The sequence below is a fragment of the Ostrea edulis genome, chromosome 2 (assembly GCF_947568905.1).
Source record: "Ostrea edulis chromosome 2, xbOstEdul1.1, whole genome shotgun sequence".
Classification (NCBI taxonomy): Eukaryota; Metazoa; Mollusca; class Bivalvia; order Ostreida; family Ostreidae; genus Ostrea; species Ostrea edulis.
This window is the reverse complement of record NC_079165.1, coordinates 9,859,593-9,880,665: the sequence shown is the minus strand read 5'-3', so window position 1 is coordinate 9,880,665 and position 21,073 is coordinate 9,859,593. Positions and strand designations below refer to the sequence as shown.

General features: G+C 36.5%; 1 protein-coding gene across 8 annotated transcripts in view; it reads left to right on the top strand.

Annotated features, from left to right (window-relative positions):
- The first annotated feature begins 330 nt into the window (after positions 1–330).
- Positions 331–21,073, top strand: part of LOC125682295 (sodium bicarbonate cotransporter 3-like) — a 54,901-nt gene continuing 34,158 nt past the window's right edge. For 3 of the 8 annotated variants that reach the window (XM_056156054.1, XM_056156049.1, XM_056156047.1), the window contains exons 1-2: positions 331–453; positions 20,406–20,869. In XM_056156054.1, the coding sequence (XP_056012029.1) occupies positions 20,788–20,869 (82 nt within the window). In that variant the 5' untranslated portion in view covers positions 331–453; positions 20,406–20,787. Of the gene's footprint in view, positions 454–14,413; positions 14,918–15,186; positions 15,375–20,405; positions 20,870–21,073 lie in introns of those variants that run through there. The other 5 variants (XM_056156052.1, XM_056156046.1, XM_056156053.1 and 2 more) reach the window with 4 other exon arrangements.

Below are 21,073 nucleotides of genomic sequence, written 5' to 3'. Positions count from 1 at the left end.
GATTATTAAATTCCACGCTTCAAAATTATAACACCTGACGGCAGTGTTGTGAAAAGGCATAACAGTGATGAAATGTTTAATTGATGGATGATTACAAGTAGCATGGGAAAATATCTAGTATTTGTAACACCCAGTCCCTAATTTCTTTCTCCACGCTTCATACATTATGCCACCTGAGGTCAGTGGTGTGAAAACATATGGATTTATTTGATTTTTAAAAAACCCACCATTTATTTCATTTTAAAAGATGATTTGTGAACGAAGTATATCCTTTTTTTCACCACTCACTCGAAAGATGAAAATGAATAATTTGAAGTACGAGTTGTCTACCTCGAATAGTTTATGACGTAAATAAACCTAACGAGGTGACCGGAAGTAAAGAAATTTAGCAACCGACTGTGAATACAGAATAGAAGCAGAGCCAACACTGAGGACAACTGCAATGTCAACAGGGTAAGTGAAGATGTTTAGCTTAAACAGCACACGTTTCAGGGACACGAGTGCAAAGGACAATATTTTGGTATTCATAGGTCACCTTTTGCGTCAAGCAATTGATTATTCGAACACAAAAATCGCTATTTTACAGCTGTTTTACACCCAAATCACTTGGTGATCCGTAAAGAAGTTTTATTGACTACCATTTAGTTTATTTTTGTATGATGACTATGCTATAATTCGTGGACTTCATGATTAGGTTAGACCATTTCCATTCATTCTTGCAGCTGTTGTTGTCGTGTGCATTCAGTATTACCGGATTTGCACGTGGTGTTGATTTTATTTCTTCACAATGAAGTTTCAACTTAAACATTTTAATGTGAGTTAATTCTTAAAAGTGTAGTCAGTACTCTTATAATTTGTGAAATTGTTTTAGTTTTCACTTTAGAATTGAAAAAGGGCGCATTGCTTAAATCAGCTGTTAATGTACTTTCAAGTTCCACCTTTTATCAGCTGTCTGTTGCCGAGATGTTTAAAGGGCACTTGTGCCATGAAAGGATTGGTCTACCATGTCCATCATGACCGAATCAGTACGACATGAACTTACTAAATCCAAGCCCAAGGATATCTGCTTGATTTTTCTGGGGTCATGTTGTTACAATTTTTGATGGCAGAGGTGTATAAATATATACACTCAGAAAGATCTGAACTTTAGCTTGCTAAACTTGAAATGTACACATGATAGTGTGCAGTTTTACATCATTTCCAATAGGTAGGAGTGTCCTCTGATAGACACCAACTCGACCAAATGAGGCTTATCTGAATTCTGAGAAACATTTGAGGAAGGTGGTGACTGTTTTGTCTTTAAATCTTGGATTAAAAGTTACATTCATGGTTCAAAAATTATCATACACTTCTGCTTGGGTCATCAAAAACATGTTTATTTCATTAATTTTTGGCTCAAGAAAAATTTCACAGCATTGAGAATGACAGGCATACAGTTAATCAGAGTTATGGTTCCTCTACAATTGCCATGAGATGGTCATGTGATATCTCCCAAAGATGTTGGACCTTGGGTCAAAGCGAGGTGTGTGACAAGACATGAGTTTTACTCAAAAGAGACTCAAGCAAAGTGAGCTGTCAAGAGGAAATCCCGTAACAAGGACTGAATAATGTTACAACTCTTGGTCAATTAGTCAATAAAAACTTTACATTTATCCCCCCCCCCCCCCTTAAAAAAGGAATGGTGTCATATGCCATGCTAATTTGGTATAAAGACTGTTCAGTCAATCATTATAACATTGTTTATTTTAGTTTATGTTGTAACAACTTTCAGAGTTTACTCACATAAATTAATTTTTATGTTGATTATTAATGTTAGTGAATTAATCTGTGCATCGCATTGACAATCTTCAGCAGACTTTAGAAAGATGTTACAGGGAATCATGTGGTATGTACAGTACTATAATTGATTTTATGTCTGTTTAATAAATATACTCTTGTTAATTGATAAATAAGTTTGAAATTGTGAAAGCCCATTTATTAACTCAGGATTAGCCGTGTATAAGGAGTTGATTCAGTTCACATGCACACCATATTGTTACAAATCCTGTTGCCTGTTACCAAGAGTTGGTTTGCAATTAAGTATAATTATATACTTGTAAGAAAGTCAAGGATTGTGTACCTTAAGAACAGGTATTTAAAATCACCACAAAAGAGAAATGTTATCACTGAAATTCTTTTATTTTTGATCATGGTCCCTATAAGATGAATGACAGAATCAAGGACTACAAACGTGGAAAAGGGGCACAATCAATTAACCTAAAAATTTGTCAAACTTCATTCTGCTGAAAATATATCACTAGGAACTCTCTTTGTATGCCCTCTATGACGTAGCCTCCATTAACTTTACTGTATCTCGCTTATAAATTAGATACTATAAGATCTAGAACATCGAAATATGTCAGTTGATGCATCTCAGGGGAAAGGTGTGTTTCGATCTAAAATCAGGTCATGGTGACCTCATTTAGGAATTACCTGACCCTGTCATACTCCTAACTTAAATACTATAAAGCCTAGAGTGGTTATACCTTGATATATGTTAGGTGTATGGTTTGTCATGACTAGGTCACATGACCCAAATTATCTTGAAATGGGATTATAAGTACATGTGACTGTTTAGATCAATTCTTTTACCCCATGTAAGAACATAAGGTCAAGATCTTTAGTGTACTTAAGGATTTTAAGGAACTGGATATACATAGTAAAGGAGCTGGAAATACACATAGTACATGTATTACCATATTGATAACTTAGTGAATGTTCTGAAGGACACTAACTACAAACAAACATCTCTGTTTTAAAATATTTCTGTACAAACTGTGAATAAATTTGCAAAACATATTAAAATAGCAACATTGTAAACTGAATTTAGTCAAGTTGATCAAATTTATTTATTAGTTTTTAGGGTAAGTGGTATTTCTTTTCAAAGCTTTTGGGTATAGAGTTTAAAACTCTTTAATCGCTTGAACTATTTTCTTGCATTGATTAAAAGAATACTCTAGATGCATCATGTTGGTAAAACAATAAATACACTACAGTTAGGAAACTTTCAAACATGTCCCAATTTTGTCAAAAAAATTCGGAATTCTTCAAAAGGAGGTAACTTTCTAAAAGCTTGTAGCGAGCAGGGTTGGGCGGTTTTAAGTTGGGCAGTTAAAACCGCCCCCGGTTTTAACCAGTGGTTTTAACCATCCCGGTCAATGCTATCCAAGTGGTCAATACTGGTCAATTGTGATTTGAACTGCCCATTTTCCTTTTTTTTTGTACATTTCTTGCAAAACTAAAGATGAATCAAGTCTTTTCATTATATAGATCAATTGTTCATTAATAATTTTCTTTAGATTATTAAATATAATTTCATAAGTTTAATACATTTGGTTGCTGAAACTGAAAACTGGGGAAAATACAGGAAATCTATTGTATGATGGTTTTGATACATAGATATCAATGAAAACAAAGTTATTGCCCTTGGATTAAATTTTTTGAAATATTTCATTGATTATTCACATATAACTTAGACTTTCAAATTTTTTATGCTTATCAAGATTTTTTTTTTTACAATAACTTATGATCCGAAAAGACTCCAGCAAAATTTATGTTCCTATCATGCATAAATATTCATTGATTTTGCAAAATCTTATGACATCACAGGAGGGTGGAATTACTTTAAGTACTCTCTGTGTGTGTGTTTTTTCCCTCCTTTTTTTCTGTTTGGAAAGTACACTTTACATAGTTAGGAAAGGTAATTAAACACACAAATGATAAACTTTATGGAATCATTTAAATATTAACATGTATATTTCAAAAACCTGCATTGCCCTATGTGGACTAAAATTTGACCACAATTCCAACAGGAAAAAATACTATCCATTTTCTCCAAAAAAAAATACATCACAGGGGAAAAATTGTGTTTGATGTCACACCCCCTTCCCTCAACAGTGACCTGACTGTTATTGATCAAGATCAGTATGCATGAATGAAAGAGTATGAAATCCTTGGGAAGTTGAGCCACAACTAAAAATGATGTGGAAACAGTTCTTCTGAAGTGAAAGAAAATGAGAAACTATAAACTGTTAACATAAGTCATGGTATCTCAGTGGTAGAGCATTAGCTTCATGACTGGGATGTTGTGAGATTGAGTCCTGCTTGTGCCATGGCTACATGAAACCTATTAAGACTTAAACATAGGTAGTTTCCTTCACTAATAGGGTTGTGTCTGTTCGATCATTTTCCCGGAGAGCTAGAGGTCTGCAGCTTCTTCATCAAATGGATCTAAATTTGTAGTACTTCACCTACAACTGGTAACAAACAAAACAAGATATTAACAGAATTTTTTAGTGATAAGTAATAAAATGAATGCACATTATGTAACAGCAGAAAGACAAATCTGATAATGGTGCATTTAAATTTCATAACTCAAAAGAACAAAATGGTTAAATTTTGAAAGCATGGAATTTAATTATGAATGTTTTATTGCTTGAAAATTATTGTCTCACTGACAATACAAATTTTGCTCTTTTTTGTCCTAGCTTGCCTTGAAATTGCTATGAAAAATTCCAACATTGAAATGTCAATTGAAAGAAGACTGATTCTGTTTGTCCTGTAGGATGTGAAAAGTTCATGTTCATTTACAGAAATAATTGCATCTCTCAAGTATATTACGAGATAAATTAATTGTTTTGCATGTTTATTTGGTTCCCTGGCGACTGAGTAAAGGTGTGTTGTTTTCTTTGCTGGTTCATTTTGATGTTAATTTGTCTTTTTAGCCATTTAATGAAGGATGTGAAACAGAAGAATAATGGATAGACTTGGTGTCAGTTTTCAAGGAACACCTCCTGACAGGGGTATCATATAAAACGTTGTCTCGTGTACATTAATGTGTTTGTTACTATTGCTATCCTCTAGCGGGACAGCAGGTGTGCATTTTGCCGTATTTCATCTGATTTATTTTTTCCTCGTGATCGAATTTTTCGTTTGAATGATGTATTTTCTACCTGTCTCTCTCAAATAGATACATAGAATGGATGTACCTTTTACTGTATGTAAACAATTTGTTCTCCTCGTGGGTCGTGTGTCCCCTACAACTACCTATTATGTACATGCTGCGTCAATGACCTCGTTTTGAGTGATCGTATCTTTCAGATTGTTTGGTATCAAATGTTACAGGGCTGAGATGTTTACAATGTTTAAATGATCAAATGATTTGCAGGATCATCATATCAGTAAATCATACAACTTGAAAGATAAAATATTTTGTAATGTTCACTAAATTGGGAATAAATTTTTCAAAAGAGACAGTAAGCTTTCCACTGGCAAATATCACCTACATAATTTTGTATTTCAACAACTTTGACCATGGATCAATTATAGATATATGATCCTTATAAATGAAATAACATAAACGTTGATTTCGATTTTTATATGTTTAGTATTCCTGTAGGTGTTTTAAAAATAATGTGAAAAATACACAAAATCTGTTTTATATAAAAAATTTAAGTGATGAAACTGGATTTGAATTGTGTTTTACTAACATGAATGTCATGTTTTGAATGAATTTGTCCCGTGAAATGAACATTACTTACTATTAGTCAATTTTAATCGATGCCTCTTTGCACTATGAAACATGTGACATTGTCTGAAGCACTTACATTGATAGTACATCAGAATGTACACATGGTAGTTGTGTGACCAGCCTGCTCTTATCAGGAGATCTGTGTCATCGTGTGATACTAGTACATTAAGAGTACATTTAACTGATGATGGGAACTCAGGGGTTGGTGTGCTAGCTTTGCAACTGGAAGGACCCAGTGTTCACTTCTCAATCTCAGCACCACATCTAACATGTTTTATGAACCACTGTATAATACACTCTCTGCATCGGAATTGGTCCTCTAGTATCTTAAAGTCACCGCTCAGGGGTCACTCTGACAAGAATTTGTGAAAGACTTTCTTGTATTTGCTTCTGTTGAATTTTCTTTTGATGCCTAGACTGTGTGCATACCTATTAAGAGGAACCTATACTGGTCCAATTTTGAAGGGTATGGAAATACTGGAAAATGCTTTCATGAAACTCCTATGTTTGCTGAGGATCTATTAAATTAGACAATGAACTAGTGATCAGTTATCCAAAAATATTACTTTGTTAAACGCCACTCCGATTCCACGCACAAGTACTTTGAAGTTGAAATAAAAAATATGCTGGAGTTCCTCATTGACAATATCTTCGTGGTCTTTGGTGATCAGGTATTCCAACAGTCTGTTGGAATCCACATGGGCATGAAATGTGCTCCTATGTTAGCTGACCTGTTTTTCTATTCCTATGAAGCAGAATTTATTCAAAAACTTCTACGCGAGAAGAAACAATCTCTTGCTGTGACCTTCAATTCGACATTTAGATATATTGACGATGTATTATCTATTAACAATAATAATTTTCATTCATATGTCAATTCAATATATCCCAGTGAACTCGAAATAAAAAACACCACAGAGTCGTCCACTTCTGCTTCATACTTAGATATTTTATGGAGAATAGATATTAATAGCAAACTGACTACTCAACTGTTAGCTGCAGAACTGTAGCTCTCCGAAAAAAATTATGTTGACAGACCGGAGAGTCTGTCAACATAATTTTTTTTGGAGAGCTACAGTTCTTCAGCTACTCAACTGTATGACAAACAGGATGATTTCAACTTCTACATTGTCAACTTCTCATATTTATGTAGCAAAATTCCATTATCACCTGCATATGGTGTTTACATCTCTCAACTGGTTCGATATGCAAGAGCTTGTTCTGCATATGGTCAGTTTTTAAATCGAAGCAGGCTACTGACAAACAAGTTGATGGTGCAGGGGTTCAAACAGCCTCGTTTAAAATCAGCATTTCGCAAATTCTATGGTCGTTATAACGATCTAGTTTGCCAATACAACCTATCATTGGGTCAAATGCTGTCTGACGTGTTTCATGCTGATCGTTAAGCCGTTATTGGCACACTGATTTTGACTACGGATAACTCCATTTACCAGATCAAGATACAGGGCTCATGGCTGGTATGACCGGCCGACAGGGGATCCTTACTCCTCCTAGGCATCTGATCACACCTCTGGCATATCCAGGGGTCCGTGTTTGCCCAACTCTCTATTTTGTATTGCTTTAATATAGGAGTTATAAGATTGATCACTGTTTGTTATCTCCACTTTTCCCAGAATAAAGGCAGAACTTTGTCATTTTGACAAGCGATAGAATACAACTTTCTCTTACAATTCATTCTAAATATGCTATGATAGCCTCCCCTTGGGCCCAGCACATCCCGTGGGGAGGTCCTCAGTACCTCCTTGCTTGTCATAAGAGGCGATTAAATGGGGCGGTCCTTCGGATGAGACCACAAAAACTGAGGTCCTGTGTCACAGCAGGTGTGGCACGATAAAGATCCCTCCCTTCTCAAAGACTGTAAGCGTCGAGCATAGGCCTAAAATTTTTGCAGCCCTTCACCAGCAGTGATGACGTCTCCATATGAGTAAAATAATATTCAATCAATCAATGGGCCCAGCACAGGGGGTCACAATCTCAATTTTTGGCTGTTGTATATGCTAAGGGTGTGTAAGGGATATACAATAATTGAGGGAAACATTCTTGCATGGGACTTAAACAACATAGAAAAAAAACAACTAAATAGTAATCTTCCTCTGGTAAAATGACTGAGTGCCCTGTGCTGACTTTCCTCTGATGTACAATGACCTACTTGAGCCATGGATGCCCGGTGCCACCTGTTTTATAATGACCTTCCTCTGATGATCTGTGGATGCCAGTGGTACCACATATAGATTTTCATGCTTAGTGTGCATGTACTTGGAATCCATGCATGGTGCCAACTCCTGCAGAGGTTAACAAAACCATCATGCCTCTAGTATTGTTACATTGATTGTGTTGCACAAATTTATGTAAATATTGTACGTAATGATGATTTTAGCAGGTTTATTAAGTGTACAGCTTGATTTATTCAGTCTGTATACATCAGGTTCAAATCACAGATGCTCACAAATCACAAAAAAGCAGAATGCTGTTGAAATGATGAAAACACAGCTGTTTCAGGACTTGAATTTCAGGAAAAGAAACTTGAATGGGGGCCAATCATTTCTAACAAAAATTGTTTGTGGGTAAAGGTCATGCACTTTATTGTGTTGTAGCTGATTACTAGAGATTTAACATATTTCTTTTTTTGTTTATAGTTGTCTGCTAAGGTATCTAATCAGCTTCTCGATTGGCGAGACTCCCTTATAGAGCAGTATATATAGTTACTTCAGTTTCATGAATTATCCAATGAGATTTTGTTTTACATAAAACAACTGGCTTTAATTTGAAGGAAAATTGGTGGAGACATTTGAGAAAAAAAAGAGAAAGAAATTAATAATCCCCCAAAACACACCTCAGAAATTTCCTTCTTTACTCGGGTTTGGGAGCCAGGTATGACTGTGACATCACAGTGTCACCAAGAACTATGATGTCATATAGCTTACTATGAGATATAAATAGTCTATGATGTTATAGCAAGTAAACCGAAGACAGCCAATATTATGACATTGAGTTTCTTATATCAAATATACTTCAGTCATGTGATCAGTCTCCCTACCTATCCTTAACATCCAGGTTTGATCAGGTTATGCTAGATGCATTTCAAAATTTTTTCATGATGTTTTGTGACACAATTTTTTTTTACTTGTATTGGTAATTCTAATACCTTCATGTTTATCCTGTTTTCAATTGATATCTGTATTAAATCTGGGCATTAGAATTTTCTGCTGATATTACACACAGAAGTATTTCTTGTAGGGGTGCCTTAGTATTTACATAGTACTTCACATTACTCATCAACACTGATTGCCAAACTCCATAAAAAACCTTTCTATTTGTAAAAAGGGTATGGATCCTCCACAGAAAATGGACGTTTAACGTCATCATAAAAAGAAAATAAAACATCACAGGGTATGGAAATGTTCATGTTCTATACAGCTGTATGATCTAGAGATATGGTAGAAAGTTTTGTCAAAATATATATTGTGTAATTTCTTTATATCTTGGATCATCAAGTCTTAATCAGCAAACACGTTTTTTAAAGGTGAATTTAGAGGACAGACTTTTATAATCTGCAGTTCATTGATCATGGTGTCAAATGTTTGCAATACGATGCTCTTTGTTAACTGTCTGATGCAATGAAAAAAAATTGTCACGTTTTGATTGTATTCATGGACTTGGGATATTGGTTGAACATGAAGACTGGTCTTTTTGTGTAACTCTACCTACATCTGTCCAGAACTACTTATATATTTTTGATCAGGGAAAACTGCTGCACTTTTCAATATGGGAGTACATGTGTACAACATTTCAAATGATATGTTGATCGGGTTGTTTAGATCTCTGTTGCTTTAGAATTGCCTGCTATTATCTAAGGTAGACAAATTTCTATCTCGTTTTACATGCATATGTCTGAAGAGCATTGAAATAATTAATTCATTGAAAAGGATATACCTGTAGTATCTGCCAAATTGATGATTTTAACTATGTCGAAAACCTGCTTATTTATTTACAAATGAGAATAAGTGATCATTCTCCATCCAGGAAGCAGAAATTATAGTTACTGAAATTATAGTCTTCAAAGAGAATAATTTTCATTCAGGAAGCAAAAAATATGTAGTCGTTAAAATTATTATCCTTTGAAGACAAATGTTTATATGTGTTTCTGTTAAAAAAGATTTTAAATCATTTACAAGTCAGCAAATCCAGTTTTATTTGAAATCAATTTTTGAGGTAAATTGACAACTTAGATTTACACATATCCCATTAAGCTTACAGGACTAATGAATTTCAGTGATAGTATTAGAGATGAGTGACCCTTCAGTCGGCTCAGTATTCATCCTAATATTAAAATATCCTCATTACCAACATTGATATGATTGTAGTGTTCTGATTTTTTTACCCCATTGTTTGATTTGTGATGCATGTATACAAGATTGCTTCCTTTATACAAGACATTAATTAGAGAAAGTAAAGACCAGGAGTTGGAACCAAGGCCACACATATTTCATCAATCAAAAACGGCTGCTCTTGGTCATGATTTCAGATCGATGCTGGCTTTTGAATATGAACTTTTCAGATCTCTGCACACAATTACACTTCGATAGAAAATAGCTTACAATTTATTAACATTGTTAAGACCCTTGTAATGAAAGATATAAAAAGCAAGAGGAAGTTGTTACGTCAGCAAGCCATGTACTGATTTTTGTCGTGACTTCCAGTGTTTTGTAAAGAGAGGGGTATCGTCTGAAACTGGGATAGGATAATGTTTTTTTCTTAGTTGTAACTCATAGGGGTCCAATTTCAAGAATTGACGAAATGCTAGTTGACAAAAAAAAAGCACAATTATATCATCAGGCATCATAGGGTGTTTTTGTATAGACTCGTTTGTAAACAAGGAAATTTGTTGACTGATTATGTAAAAATGGGACACTCAGATAATTATTCCATTACATAATGTACTCAGTAGTCATTACCATCTTAAAGTATGTGTTTCTTGAGTTGGCTTTTTGGAGTTGTTAAGGCTATACAAATGGTCATGCTCTGATCAGTTTCTCTTCACGTGATGTAATGGGATTACCTCTGGGTAGTTTCAGATTGCACAGCAAACTTTAATACTTTTATAGGTATGGTTAAAAAAATTCATCATAGTGTCAGGGAATGGGTAGTTTTTGTTAATTGATCTACTACAAACACCCAAGCCATTCTTGTCTTTCACACAATTTTGATTAGGATTAATTACAAACTTCATCAAGAGTTGAGCATTAATGCAGACCTGGGCGGCTGGGCCCCTGGTGTTCTGAGGTGATCAGTCAGCCCCTTGGAATGGTCGCTTTGCCCTGTTGGCTGATGAGCCAAGCACATAAACGAATTTAAGTCTATACCTACCACTCAGGCCACAGGGGCTTAGCCCGTATTTATGGTATATCACAGAGCTCTTATCCCCCTATGACTCGGGCCACAATCCTATATCACAGAGCTCTTATCCCCCTATGACTCGGGCCACAATCCTATATCACAGAGCTCTTATCCCCCTATGACTCGGGCCACAATCCTATATCACAGAGCTCTTATCCCCCTATGACTCGGGCCACAATCCTTTTTCTCACTTTTCACTCTTAAATTAGATTTTTAGTGAATTGTTTTCTAAGTGTAATGTTTGTGTTATAAATGATTGAATCATTTATACAAATAGTCAGATAAATGTAAGAAATTAAGCTTTCTGTGAAAATGTTAGAAATAAATGAAATTCCTTTAAATGTATTAGTGTAGTTATACCAGCTAGTTCTATTACCATTAGACACCCAAACTATCAAACACATGATAAGGGGATACCCAGCTACATTTTGTTTAATAAACTTTGCGGCACATAAATTCATTGAAACGTTAGTCGATTGTCGTTGAGGTTACAGTTTTTTGATAAAACAAGGAAATTCCTGTTTCTCCATGGAAAAGGAAGAATTTTGTGTTAAGATATAGAAAAGTGTTTGCATTTAGAAATCTTCAAATTTCTTGTTTTTTTTAGTTCAATTCACCTGTATACATATGTAAATTATTTGATGTTGGAAGGAAATTTTATGGTAGTGGATTTTGAGTATTACTGTGTATGCCCAGTTTAACAGGTATTTGAAAGTTTTTGACACTTTATCTAACTCATTTTTTTTCGAACATAACAATCAATGGAGAAGGCACATGATCCAGTTTATTCTCAGGAGGTGGGGCAGACAGTTGTAAGTATCATAGGACACAATCCAGTTCATTGTCTGGAGGTGGGGGAGACAGTTGTAAGTATCATAGGACACAATCCAGTTCATTGTCTGGAGGTGGGGGAGACAGTTGTAAGTATCATAGGACACAATCCAGTTCATTGTCTGGAGGTGGTGGAGACAGTTGTAATTAAGTGTTATAGGAGACATGCTCCAGTTCATTGTCTGGAGGTGGGGAAGACAGTTGTAAGTATTATAGGACACAATCCAGTTCATTGTCTGGAGGTGGGACAGACAGTTGTAATTAAGTGTTATAGGAGACATGATCCAGTTCATTGTCTGGAGGTGGGGAAGACAGTTGTAAGTATTATAGGACATGATCCAGTTCATTGTCTGGAGGTGGGGCAGACAGTTGTAATTAAGTGTTATAGGAGACATGATCCAGTTCATTGTCTGGAGGTGGGGGAGACAGTTGTAAGTATTACATGCTCCAGTTCATTGTCTGGAGGTAAGGAAGACAGTTGTAAGTATTATAGGACATGATCCAGTTCATTGTCTGGAGCTGGGACAGACAGTTGTAATTAAGTGTTATAGGAGACATGATCCAGTTCATTGTCTGGAGGTGGGGGAGACAGTTGTAAGTATTATAGGAGACATGCTCCAGTTCATTGTCTGGAGGTAGGGAAGACAGTTGTAAGTATTATAGGACATGATCCAGTTCATTGTCTGGAGGTGGGACAGACAGTTGTAATTAAGTGTTATAGGAGACATGATCCAGTTCATTGTCTGGAGGTGGGGGAGACAGTTGTAAGTATTATAGGAGACATGCTCCAGTTCATTGTCTGGAGGTGGGGCAGACATTTGTAAGTATCATAGGACACAATCCAGTTCATTGTCTGGAGGTGGGGGAGACAGTTGTAAGTATTATAGGAGACATGCTCCAGTTCATTGTCTGGAGGTGGGGGAGACAGTTGTAAGTATTATAGGAGACATGCTCCAGTTCATTGTCTGGAGGTAGGGAAGACAGTTGTAAGTATTATAGGAGACATGCTCCAGTTCATTGTCTGGAGGTAGGGAAGACAGTTGTAAGTATTATAGGACATGATCCAGTTCATTGTCTGGAGGTGGGGGAGACTCAGTTGTAAGTATTATAGGAAATATGCTCCAGTTCATTGTCTGGAGGTAGGGAAGACAGTTGTAAGTATTATAGGACATGATCCAGTTCATTGTCTGGAGGTGGGGGAGACAGTTGTAAGTATTATAGGAGACATGCTCCAGTTCATTGTCTGGAGGTAGGGAAGACAGTTGTAATTATTATAGGAGACATAATCCAGTTCATTGTCTGGAGGTGGGGGGGACAGTTGTAAGTATCATAGGACACAATCCAGTTCATTGTCTGGAGGTGGGGCAGACAGTTGTAATTAAGTGTTATAGGAGACATGATCCAGTTCATTGTCTGGAGGTGGGGGAGACAGTTGTAAGTATCATAGGAGACATGCTCCAGTTCATTGTCTGGAGGTGGGGGAGACAGTGTAAGTATTATAGGACATGATCCAGTTCATTGTCTGGAGGTGGGGGAGACTCAGTTGTAAGTATTATAGGAGACATGCTCCAGTTCATTGTCTGGAGGTAGGGAAGACAGTTGTAAGTATTATAGGACATGATCCAGTTCATTGTCTGGAGGTGGGGGAGACAGTTGTAAGTATTATAGGAGACATGCTCCAGTTCATTGTCTGGAGGTAGGGAAGACAGTTGTAAGTATTATAGGAGACATGATCCAGTTCATTGTCTGGAGGTGGGGGAGACAGTTGTAAGTATCATAGGAGACACAATCCAGTTCATTGTCTGGAGGTGGGGGAGACAGTTGTAAGTATTATAGGAGACATGCTCCAGTTCATTGTCTGGAGGTAGGGAAGACAGTTGTAATATGCAGGATCTTCAGTGCCTGGACTTCTGGTGGCTTAGTCTGCAAGTTGATCAGAAGTGAACCAAGCGGTGATATTTTGTCTTCTCTATTGAGTTTGTATGGCTACAAAGTGTCAGCAGCAATGCCAACCTTGAGGTTTCAGAGGCAGGAGCTGCAATAGAGTTTCTTTTCTATTATTATTGCAGATGACTTGTAAACAAGGTGAAGACTTGGGGAAAGTCTGCATATAAATAGTGTTCACGTATAATTACCTTACAGAACAATGTAGTGGTTTATTATGTCCTCAGCATCCCGTGCTGGTAACAGGTAGGTCTTAACATGCAGAACCTGACGACAGTCACACATTACAGGTATTATTATATCTCTAGTGAATGCTACTGGTGTAGAGAGAGTTTTCTATGACCAATTGTTCACTGTGAACGTGTAACCTGTAACACTCAAACATTCTGTTGCTGTGCGATAAAATTGGAAATATGTTACATCATGTACGTAATTAACTTGTACATTCATTTGTGGAACTTTGAAATGAATTGAACTTTAATTTGCTGTATTCTAGCTAGCTTGTAATTTTGCAGTCCTGACATTTTGTACGTTATGCTCAAAATTTGAAAAATATTAATATCTTTTATATATATATATATATTTTTATTTTTTCTGAGCACATTCTTTACAATATTATGAAATATTCATATCTGTTAATGGCCAGCTAGTTCCTAAAATCCTCCGTGATACAGGTAGGATATGCTTATACACCTGGAGGTCAAATTAAAGTACTAATGTTTGGAGAAGCACTGAGAATGAGTGACTAACAAAGTTCAGTGATGGACCACACAGAGAGATTAACCAAGAATGCGTTGACCCGATACTGAATTACCTACGTCAAAAAGTCTCGACAATCTCTGATGACGTTGGGTTCAGATTCCAGTTCATCGTGAACCCTCAGTGAATGGGTGACTGGAACACGGGCCTATATAAAGGACCCTATTAAATCACTCCTTCTCAGATTTTATTGAAAATTATTGCAGGCTGACATGGAACATTGACCATCCTAGTCAAGAAAGAGATGTTTACTTTTTTTTATTGATTCTCAGCTTCTGCTTGTGTAGGGCATTTAATGGCAGCTTCATTCTGCTACTGGGATACACCGTAAGAAGGTGTTTGTGTCCGGAATACTTAAACACTGCTGTGAGGATTAATCTGTTCATTTAGACAAAGGTAATTAGAATGGTATTTTCATCCTTTTTCAGTCTTTAACAGCTTTGATTGTTTTCAGGGGGTAAGTTTATATTTTGATTGAATTACTCGTTATATAGTTCTCTCTATCAACATGTAGCTCCTCACAGGTATCTCATCTGTCCTTCGTTTGGAATTGTTTTTTAATATGTACCTTTAATTGTGATTGTTCACGATACAATGTGAAGTGTGACACTTTAATTTGGGGTAGTTGAGTATATACGTGATGTTTGTATTTGGAAGAATCTGCAGAGATATGCCTTTAGGTCCAGGTTTGTGGATGCACCAGTTAATTAAAAACAAATAGAGCTGTTTGTAATAAAGTGGCTAAGTGACCTCCTGTATTTTGATGTTTGGATTTGTATTACAATTTGGATTATTAAACTCCATTGAAGTGGGAATTTAAAACCACCAGAAAGTTAGATGACCTTGGAACATGGTACGTGCTAATAGTCTCCTCTTAGTAACACAATTCGACTTGATTTCTGTGATACGGGTTTATAGCCAGAAAAAAGCATGGTTCAATTTTCATTCATGACTTTGAATAAATGCAATAAAACATGATAAATGTATAATTATGGATGGAATACAGTACAGCTGTCTATGATCAGTGTTGTAAACTTTGCCGGGGAAATCTTTATGGATTTCTTTCACTTGTACAAACATTGGCGTGGAATTCAAAGTTACACGAGCTATCTTTGGAGTAGACAAGGTAACAGGTAGCCTGGCCGTCGGATGAATGCTGATCAGTTCTGGAGTCATGAAATAGAATGGTGGAATTCAATCGAATTAAAATCAGATCTTTGATCCGCTCCGGTACTGTCACTAAACATTACTGGAGGGGATAAAAAATCTTGAGTTTAATCAGAGTGGGTTGGATTTTTATCAATCGTTTTGAAATTAACTGATTATTGTAAATTATACATGCACTTGGTGGTTCTCGTGCTTTTTCTAGGAAAAGTACTCGTACCCTGTTTACCTGAATGACGTACATGTGCTAATGTTGCTGAAATTTACATAAATTGTGGATTAAATTGAGATATCTTGTACGTATATTTAAAAAAAAAAGATATACATCAATGTATATAAACATGATATGTCAGTGCATGCTGTATGTACGTGTATGCTGCAGTTATGGGGTACACACAGAATACACAGAGGTGAAAATGAACAAAAATTGATGGACCTTAGAGGGACAAGGTTCAAGGGGGGACATAGGACCAGACAAGTTTGTGTTGTATGTACTAGGACCAGACAAGTTTGTGTGTTGTATGTGCTAGGACCAGACAAGTTTGTGTGTTGTATGTGCTAGGACCAGACAAGTTTGTGTGTTGTATGTGCTAGGACCAGACAAGTTTGTGTGTTGTATGTGCTAGGACCAGACAAGCTTGTGTGTTGTATGTGCTAGGACCAGACAAGTTTGTGTGTTGTATGTGCTAGGACCAGACAAGTTTGTGTGTTGTATGTGCTAGGACCAGACAAGTTTGTGTGTTGTATGTGCTAGGACCAGACAAGCTTGTGTGTTGTATGTGCTAGGACCAGACAAGTTTGTGTGTTGTATGTGCTAGGACAGAATTAAGTGTCTGTTAATCTTTGTGTGTTTTCCCCGGCGATACAGGGTCCCAGGGTCCAGTGGTCTTTGACCTTATAGTCTTGTACATTGTAGATCTATACACAAGGGTAACATTTAATTCACTCAGCTGAGCTTCTGCTGTTTAGTGTTAGGATGGACAGTAGTGGACAGATAGTGACAGGTCAAGTTCCAACACCATTCACAGTATAGATCATTAGAGGTCTCTGTTATTTAGTTTGAACACTTATCTCCTTACAACCAATGTGTACACATTATAACTACATCTTTGTCTATGTGAGCTTAGATCTGTCAAATTTTGTTGACACCTGACAAAGCTTGCTGTTGGGAGATATTGTGTCATACTTTCTACAGTGCTGAAAGCCAAGGTAGGAAAATTAAGCTAAAGCTTGAATGGTTTCCATTAATGGTCAAGGTCACAGTGAATCTTTATAATTGTTACAGAGATGTTAGAGGAAAGGGAGAGCTGCCAGTTGATTTTTAGGTCAAAAGGGTGTAGGTGAAGGTCATAGTCAGTAACTGAACACACTTCAATGCAGCAAGTGTTCCACATTAACAATCCATGTAGGTTTTTACTTTTTCATGCATCCTCATACTTGTTACATAGACATTTGTACATTGTAAGCAATTAAGAGTTAAAAACTACTTACTGATTTCTTGGTCAAATTTAAGGTCTTGAATTGGTGTTTGAGAATCTGGAACATAGAATGATTCCATGTTATGATTGAGAATGTGGTACACATAGGATGATTTCCTGTTATGATTGAGAATGTGGTACACATAGGATGATTTCCTGTTTTGGAGGGATGACATAAGTGGGGTGTCCTTTTATTAGCTCACCTGAACCGAAGGTTCAAGTGAGCTATTCTGATCACATTTTGTCCGGCGTCCGTCTATCTGTCTGTCTGTCCATCTGTCTGTAAACTTTTCACATTTTCGACTTCTTCTCCAGAACCACTTGGCCAATTTCAACCTAACTTAGCCAAAAGCATCCTTGGGTGAAGGGCTTTCAAGTTTGTTCAAATGAAGGGCCATGTCCCTTTCAAAGGGGAGATAATCACAAAAATGCAAAAATAGGGTGGGGTCATTTAAAAATCTTCTTCTCAAGAACCACTGGGCCAGAAGAGCTGAAATTTACCTGAAAGCTTCCTGACATATTGCAGATTCAAGTTTGTTCAAATCATGGCCCCTGGTGGTAGGATGGGGCCACAAGGGGGGATCAAAGTTTTACATACAAATATATAGGGAGAAACTTTAAAAATCTTCTTCTCAAGAACCACTAAGCCAGAAAAGCTGAGATTTACATGAAAGCTTCCTGACATAATGCAGATTCAAGTTTGTTCAAATCATGGGCCCCTGGGGTTGGATGGGGCCACAATAGGGGATCAAAGTTTTACATACAAATATATAGGAAAAATCTTTAAAAATCTTCTTCTCAAGAACCACTAAGCCAGAAAAGCTGATTTTTACATGAAAACTTTCTGACATAGTGCAGATTCAAGTTTGTTCAAATCATGGCCCCCGGGGATAAGATGGGGCCCCAAGGGGGGGATCAAAGTTTTACACACAAATATATAGGGAAAAACTTTAAAAATCTTCTTCTCAAGAACCACTAAGCCAGAAAAGCTGAGATTTACATGAAAGCTTCCTGACATAATGCAGATTCAAGTTTGTTCAAATCATGGGCCCCGGGGGTTGGATGGGGCCCCAAGGGGGGGATCAAAGTTTTACACACAAATATATAGGGAAAAACTTTAAAAATCTTCTTCTCAAAAACCACTAAGCCAGAAAAACTGAGATTTACATGAAAGCTTCCTGACATAATGCAGATTCAAGTTTGTTCAAATCATGGGCTCCGGGGGTTGGATGGGGCCACAATAGGGGATCAAAGTTTTACATACAAATATATAGGAAAAATCTTCTTCTCAAAAACCACTGAGCCAGAAAAGCTGATTTTTACATGAAAACTTTCTGACATAGTGCAGATTCAAGTTTGTTCAAATCATGGTCCCCGGGGGGTAAGATGGGGCCACAAGTGGAGGGGGGGGGGTCAAAGTTTTACATACAAATATAGAAAAAAGCTTTAAAAGAACCATTGGGCCAAAGAAGTTGACATTTACATGAAAGCTTTCTGACATGTGTAGATTTTCAAGTTTGCAAAGGGTAGTTTGGGCCATAATAGGGACCAAGGTTTTACATGCAAATATATATGGAAAGTCTTCAGATATGGGCCAAGGTGACTCAGGTGAGCGATGTGGCCCATGGGCCTCTTGTTAATTTAATGCATAACAAAGAAGATTAAGTTTATTAAATTCACTTTGGTTGTATTCATATGTAAGCACACTCAATAGACAATAAATTGAGACTGTTAATAAACTGTGAATAAGACCATAAATACATGTGGACCATTTATTTCATTTATTCATGGAATTGAAGGAGTGTTCAGGTGATTTATTCACAGGAAGGTGCTAACCAGTAATTAAACATCCATCCCATCATTTGGAGGCATGTGGACTAGCTGCAGGTCTTGTAGCTCTCTGGTAAAATATTGGGACAGTTTGAATATTTTCCCAGAGAGACAGATCTGCTGCTACATGTGGACATACAAAAGTTTTTAGGTATATACCTATAATACTGGTCAGCTTGCACACTGGATTGTCTGTTGACAAATCAGTTGATGACGAGTCGCTTGCTTATATACATGTAACTGACATGTTACTTAATTATATTTGGTGGTTGATGGATACTTGAACTTGCAATGTTTATAGTCTTAATTGATTGACTTGTACATGTACAAAAAAAATCATGTGAAATGCAAAATTCATGCACTTAATAACCTTACTACAAATTACTTTGAATTTTAATAATTGAAATTGTCAATCAATTTAAACTACACCAGACTAGATCAGACAATCACCTATAGAAATGTGTCATTAAGAATATATATATTCAAAAGAAAACAAATTATTTGATCGTTTATCAATTGATCAATTCATTCAGATTTGTGTGAACAATTTTAAAGGCATCTTTCATTATGATCCATATACTTTGAGAAATATATATATTCTTTAAAAGCTTTAACAATTGATTTGTGTCAGTAATGAATAGGGCATTCTTGCATGAAGACACCTATGTCTTCCTCTGTGTGGGGAGCCAAACGTATGAACAGAGACATCTAGGTTTTTGGAACTAACATAATGCGGTAGGATAATTAATTACATATTTCATTCGTTAATGAGGTTATGTGTGCACACTCTGAACTCGCCAATTTTTATTCCTGGCCTAGCAAATATAAAAGATGGTTTGGCTCTGTCCTCTGTCTGTCAGGTGTTGAGAGGGAGAGTAACTGAAGGTCAAGGTCACTACACCAGTTTGGAACCTGGATATTATGTGAATAAAGATTTGTTAAGTTTTGAAACCATCTTTGGATGAAGGGGGGCTCAGATATTTTTCTTCGTTATTTGGTGTGTTTTTTATGAAGGTCCTTAAAATGGGAGATAATTAAAAGTGGGGGGAAATGATGCGAGGCCTTTTAAAGAAAAGTGGTGAAAGCTTTATGACATATGGTACTTATATACAAGATTTGTTGACATTGGTCCCCAGGGAAGGGAGGATCATAATAGGGGTAACAAAGTTTATGAGACTCACATATTGCTATATAAGCAAAGTAAATCTAAGGATTATGATTTATCTGGCAATGAATTACCTGTTAAACACATATATGTTTCTCTAACCTTTCCCCTCCAGTCCCACATTTCAATAAGGTTGAAATCTAAATTGAGGATTAGGTTCAGTCTATTTATGTTCATAATTTACATAGACACAACCTTGTCATTAACATAGATCAAGTGTGACTTATTGTTTTATTTTATTTTCCAGATGGAAAAAAATTCCACATGAGAAAAGGCGTGTTTGGACGATAGGCTTTTAACAGGGTGTCAGACAGACGATTCAGGGATTGGAGGATAATTCATTTGTTTTTCACTTGACCAAAAAATCATTGAACCAGTGCTTCAGGGAAAAGGACCCAGTATTGAAACATCTCAATCCATAATTTTTTTTCATCATCAGAGGACATACACCTATTTGACAGGATGCTGGAATTAAAACATTGAAAGACTGATCAAATTAACCTCATTAGATCCAGCAATTCATTCTGTGATAGTGGGAAGATAGAGAATAAATTTGTGGGTGTTAATATCATCTGAAGCAATATCAGATCTCGTGTGGAGGGAAATCCTCAGTGACTGCCTTCATTACCATGGACAACCAGCAGCAACCATTGAGGGACCAGGGACTGATTTCTGTAGCTTCCCATGTTTTGGATGATTCCGACATTAGAAGTAAGTGGATTTGTTAAGACATTCAGAATGCAAATTGCCTTCAAATTTGTTTGTTTGGGAAGGAAATCTGGTAGGGTGTGAAGGACAGGTGGAAAGTGTTCAAGGTAATTCAAGGTAGAGGAAAGTTTAAGGTTATTGTATCTTAATTGCTCATGACAAAACTGATGATAAAGCGACTGCTCCACATATACAATATCACGGAAG